Here is a 6,000-nt window from a genome sequence, read left to right as displayed (position 1 = left end):
GTTTCATTGAGTTCAGGACTAGCCGTATCTGTCTCTGAGAAACTAGCCCTTACGTGCAGCAATCCTTGATCTAGTTCAGTACAGATTATTTTATGACAATAGTCATTTTGAAAATAGTCTGAGATTTGGTTCTGGATTTCCGGATGAGTTACAAGTAAATAACAGTTTTCACTTGGATGTTTGTGCTCCAACATTGTATTGTAAGCAATGAGGTCATTACAATGTACAGCTAGCCATTCTGTGCCTTGCTTGTTGATTAATTACAAGTTACACTACTGCCATCTAGAGGAAACATCTGGTTAGTATTTTGAAAATAAAATGCTATTTTGAAACCCTGCTCCCTTCCAGTAAGCATAGCTTTTTAACGTAGGTGAATGCAATGAGGTGAAAACCTTACTTTCACTTATCCAATCAGGTTCGTAGATCAGTGAGTACTACAGCTCCAATCCCTGTAGTGCTCTTCTTCATCAGTGCTCTGCCCTCACTCCTCACCCTCCCTCAAAATAAACAGACCAAGATGTCCACACATAGGGTGGTTTTTGAAGAATGACATTTATTTCACCAGGCATCTGACATCAGAACTGCTACAGTACAGAGTCAGACATTTTGGGGAGGGCCATCTACAGTTAAACCCCAGAGAGGAACCCAGGATTGGTTTTAATACATACAGTTTAACAGAACAAGAGAATCAGGGCTGCATCTGAAATTGCACCCTATTCCCTATATAATGCACTAGCTTTTGACCAGGGTCCATAGTGCTATGTACAAAAGTAGTGCACTATATAGGCAATAGGGTGCAATTTCAGACTCAGACCAAGAAACATAACAGGCTGACACAGGGTCAGGGAGAGAGGCTCTGTTCAAAAGCATTAAGAGTGCTGTTAGAACACCGTCTCCGAACTATGGTCCTCAGTTTCCCTTGTGGAGCGAGTTTTGGTGATCAACAATGCTAACCTTCAGTTGATTTCATCATACAATACTGTTAACATATAGATCATGTGTTGCTGGCTGCTGCTACTTGTCCTTTAACATTCAATAGTCCCAGCAGACAACAGATACAATTATTTATTTGACAGTTAGTTCAGCTTACACCATAGTTGGGGTCAATTCCATTTCAAATCTAGTAAATTTAGGAAGTACACAAAAATTCCATCTCTAATTTGTGTTACTTTCTGAATTGACTGGAATTGAAATGGTATTGACCCCAGCCCTGGCTCACAGCAATCACAGATATGGCCGTTGTAATGTGCAGTAAAACTGGCACACAGGATACAACCACCACACACGGGGGACTTCCAGGACCAGGATAGGAGGCTTACAGTACAGGCACAGGTAAACGGCTCCTCTCCTCCTCACACTTTACATTATTATATACAGTACGTAACTATGGTTACCATGTGGACCTCACCTGGGGTCCAGAACAGAAGACCTCTATGGGTCAAAGGTGAGCAAACAACTTAGCAGCACAGGCGTTAGGTTAGTTCACAACTTTTAGAGGGAGGGTGTGGTAACAGCATTAAGAGGAGAATCGTACATTACTACATAGATATAAATTATGAGCAGTGGACGAGTGAGTGAAGACAGTCGGTGTATCCTCAAAGAGACATTGTATTTGCACATAGAGTCAGTAAGGATTACGTGTAAAGACGAAGATAGCAGACAGAAGGTGACTGACTGAAGGCGTTTTCCAAGTGGTTACAAGACTATTGTTAGTTAGTGTATCCAGTTGACAGGTTGACAAGTGCAAGACAAGTTTCACAATTTGGTCAGCTACAATAAGTGGGAGCTGAATTCAAAGCAAAATAACATTTAAACCAAGCGGTGATTTAAGGGGTGCGGTGATTTGTCAGTTGACATAAAGCCACATTGATATCAGATAAGGAGGGACAGTGGTTCTGCTTACAGTGCTTCTGTTCCTTTGCTGTGCCACTGGAGAACCTGGTCCAGGTCTTGTAGGCCAGCTACAGAGCCCAGTGGCCAGCTACAGAGCCCAGTGGCCCACCCATCCTCTTTTCCTCCTCTCCGCACTACTCGCCTTCATTAACTCCCCCAGCCCAGAAAGACCCTAAAAATCTGCCTCTATATGTATGTATGTATGTGTGTGTGTCTAAATATGACCCTTGTGGGCTTACTATATACTTAATATGCACTGAGAGGGAAAGATGTCTACCAAGCAAACAGAGAATTTATTCTGCACAAGTCAGTGCAACTGCCAGGCAGGTTAGACTAGATACATTTCCCTAAGGATACATCTATCTCACTCTGGAGAAAGACTACAGCTAATTATGCTGAGATAAGATTCCATTCCTGCGAGCTTGCACAGTTTTCATGGTTACAATATGTGGGGGCTGGGGGGGGGTTCCATGGTTTCCAAGGTGAAAGCTCAGAGGTAAAAGTGCTAGTCAGCAGCGTCCAAGGTTAAGGGTCACGACGGGAGGTCACAGCCATGTTCAGTTATTGGCCACCTCGTCAGTGGTGTCCGCCGTTGTCTCTAAGGTGCTGTCGAGTCCGCCCCGGGCACGCCAGATCTTCACTGTTCGATCACTATCAAATTACAGAGCAGAAAAACAGTGTCACTGCAATGGCTGCATCCAGGCCCTTGTGTGTGTGCGTGCGTGCGTGCGTGCGTGTTTGTGGTTCTGTGACTCACTCAGATGCTGTGAAGAGGTGGCTGCTGTTGGTGGAGATGCCGTTGATGGGGCTCTCGTGGCCCTTGAGTTCCCCCAGGGCCCCCAGTGTGTCTGTGTGCCAAAGCTTGAGCACCCCTCCTCTACAGCCACTCAGCAGGGCCGGAGAGCCAGGCACCACACCCAGGGCACACACCCAGTCACGGTGGGCATTGGGCACTAGCTGTTAGACATACAGACAACTTAGTACATACAGACTCCGTTTCCCATTCAACTAGTTTTCAGGTAGCAGTGTTAATCAAATAACTTTCCATTTAAAATACCTGCTCCTCACTTCAAGCACCACCTCTCCAAAAGCATGATTCACCAAAATAGTCAGTGACACTTCTCCCTCTGTTACACAGATTAGCATTTATTGTCATGAATCTTCCCCTGGAAGTCACTGACTGGCAAAGTCATAATCTCTCATTTTAAACCTAACCCTAAATTAAGAAAACTCATTTTAGTTCGCATACATTTGTACAAATAGCCAATTCTGACTTTGCAGCTGGCTCATCTAGAAGAAATCTTTCAGTTCTGACTCCAGGGCAAGATTCATGCCAATAAACATCAATCTGTATCTCTTACCTGCAGTAGGTCTTTGCGGGCTAGGTCCCACTTCTTAATGCCGTTGTCCCTGGAGCCACTGAAGAGAACGTCCCCCTGCACCACCAGGGACTCGATACCATCGTAGTGGGGAGGCTCAAAGTTGTGTGTGGGGCCAATAGCACCCAGGGCCCCCTCTGCCACGTCAAACATCTGAAACAGACAGCCCAAAAACAGCACTAGTCAAACAGCCCATAAACAACACTACTGAAATCACAGCAGAGAATCAGCTAGGTTCATTCGTATTACATAGAAAACAAATACAAAATCCAACACAACATGAAACAACATGCAGAAAATGGTCTCTGACTGAAAGGTCAACACAATAAATAATTCAGAGATGTAATATCGTGTGTGTTAACATCTTTTCTACAATGAATTTAGAACCCACCCTCACACACCGTAACCCAGCCCCACACACACCGTAACCCAGCCCCTCACACACCGTAACCCAGCCCCTCACACACCGTAACCCAGCCCCTCACACACCGTAACCCAGCCCCTCACACACCGTAACCCAGCCCCTCACACACTGTAACCCAGCCCCTCACACACCGTAACCCAGCCCCTCACACACCTTGATGTAATGGTCCTTGGAGCCGCTGATGACCAGATCCTGACCGTTCCCGCTCTGGTCCACAGTCAGACACATGACTGGACCCAGGTGACCAGTCAGCTTCCCTGTAGATACAAATCTGACCAAGCGAGAGAGAGAGAATATTGGGATTTAATATGATAGCAAATCTGAGATGAGATGCATTGCGTTCCTGCAAGAAAGACAACTTGGAATGACAACACTCACTGAGAGAACAGGAGAACAAGCTCTACCACAGATCAGCAAGGGAATCGACATTCAATACAAGCAGTAGCCTCTATCAAAGATCTGCACATTATAGTAGTGAGAAAGAGAGAATTGTTCTGAAGACCGAGCCCTTTTCTGGACTTGGCTCTGACAAAATGACTGCCATGCTGTGCCATAGCGTACCTTCCTACGTCCCAGACTCTGACAGAGTTGCCGGCGGCAGCGTACAGGACAGAGCCGCTGGGGTTGAGGGCAATCTGGTTGATCTGGTTCTCTCCTGCCGGGATGGTGACAGTCCGGTTGGTGCTGGACGCACAGGCATCGCCAGGAGTCACCTGACCAGAAGACCTGTAGAATATGATGATTCTCTTAAACACTTCATTCTATCCGACGAATGACCTACAAATCCAGGTAGATCGTCAAGTAATTAATCCCAGATTGTCTTTATTACAGGTGTAACACTTGCACTGGTGTTATGATTGTGTCAAGTTAATCATATACAGGTGCTACAGATGTCATATTGTGTAGCCTGTCCCCCCAAAAAATTGTTATGGTGTTGACCCTCTTATGGCGTTGACTTTACGGGGTTGACACCGTTTCTGTTTCTCGACACTCACGTGAGGGTGCGGATGCACTTGGCTGAGTCTCGGATGTCCCAGACCTTGATGTAGGAGGTGGAGACGGTGAAGACCAGGCTGGAGCTGTAGCGGACTGACACCACATTGTTGTGGTGACCCGCCAGGGACATGATCTCCTGACCCGTTACCAGGTTCCACACCTTACACGTACGGTCTGGAAGGATAACAACAACAAGACATGAGACATTATTGATCCGCTGATGAAGGTGAGTGAGGAAGAGAAGTGGACAGAGACTGACCTTTGGAGCCGGTGAAGAGGAGGTCATCAGTAGAGTCGACACACAACACCGCTTTAGTGTGACCCTCAGCCACATGGACACACTGTAGTGTTGCTGACCGACTGCCCTTTGAAGAGGGCACTGGGTTGATTACCCCTCTAGAGAGGAAGAAACCACACACACACACACACAGATGTCAATAGCAGGGTCAGAGAAAATGGTGACCGGTTTCCGCCTACCACTGCAGGCACACATTTACATGCCAGTTAGCAACATGCTGCAAATGAAAGTAAAAACAAAGTTCCCAAAGTGACAAGAATGGTCAGGCTAACAAGAGCTGAACGGAACCATACAAAGGACATCACACTGCCTGAGACACGGGGCAAGAGCTGAACGGAACCATACAAAGGACATCACACTGCCTGAGACACGGGGCAAGAGCTGAACGGAGCCATACAAAGGACATCACACTGCCTGAGACACGGGCAGACAAGTAGATGTTGGTGGCGTAACTGGCAGAGATTTTCAATAGAGCTGACAGTAACATTTTGTTCTTCATATCAACACAATCCTTCTACAATGACAGTACTTTCACTTGAAACTTTAATTCTTGTTCTTGAATAAAAGTTGTTGACACACCAGATAAAGCGCACCGTGTGACTGTGTAAGGAAATGACATAGGTGGAGACTTCATCCACGCTATGTGAACAGAAGGAAAATAGATCACTGGAAAGGAAATCTGAGGAAAATGCTTAAGAAATTCTACCAACACATGTCCTGTGCTAAACGTGGATAGAAGACACTTGATCATTGTTACTCTCCCTTCCGGGACGGCTATAAGGACCTCCTCTGTTCGGCAAATCAGAACACTCCTCCATTCTGCTCTTCCAGAAACTTAAACAGGAAGCACCCCTGTTCAAAGCTGGTCTGACCAATCAGAATCTATGCTACAGCTCAGCCTTCAACACAATAGTGCCCTCCAAGATCATCACTAAGTTCCTGACGAGGCGACCCCAGGCGGTGAAGGTAGGCAACAACACCTCAGCCACGCTGATCCTCGACACATGCTG

The 6,000-nt window shown here is 46.3% G+C and overlaps 1 protein-coding gene across 4 annotated transcripts in view; it reads right to left on the bottom strand.

Moving 5' to 3' along the window:
* Window positions 1-535: 535 nt before the first annotated feature.
* LOC139375188 (kinesin family member 21A) overlaps window positions 536-6,000 on the bottom strand; it is a 66,288-nt gene continuing 60,823 nt past the window's right edge. For all 4 annotated transcript variants that reach the window (XM_071116771.1, XM_071116781.1, XM_071116754.1 and 1 more), the window contains 7 exons: window positions 4,952-5,088; window positions 4,692-4,866; window positions 4,258-4,422; window positions 3,850-3,967; window positions 3,255-3,425; window positions 2,651-2,850; window positions 536-2,544 (listed from right to left, as the gene is read on the bottom strand). In XM_071116771.1, the coding sequence (XP_070972872.1) occupies window positions 2,451-2,544; window positions 2,651-2,850; window positions 3,255-3,425; window positions 3,850-3,967; window positions 4,258-4,422; window positions 4,692-4,866; window positions 4,952-5,088 (1,060 nt within the window). In that variant the 3' untranslated portion in view covers window positions 536-2,450. The remainder of the gene's footprint in view (window positions 2,545-2,650; window positions 2,851-3,254; window positions 3,426-3,849; window positions 3,968-4,257; window positions 4,423-4,691; window positions 4,867-4,951; window positions 5,089-6,000) is intronic.

The sequence above is a fragment of the Oncorhynchus clarkii genome, chromosome 2, assembly GCF_045791955.1.
Source record: "Oncorhynchus clarkii lewisi isolate Uvic-CL-2024 chromosome 2, UVic_Ocla_1.0, whole genome shotgun sequence".
Classification (NCBI taxonomy): domain Eukaryota; kingdom Metazoa; phylum Chordata; class Actinopteri; order Salmoniformes; family Salmonidae; genus Oncorhynchus; species Oncorhynchus clarkii.
The sequence above is the reverse complement of the archived record's forward strand: the minus strand, read 5'-3'. Positions and strand labels throughout refer to the sequence as shown.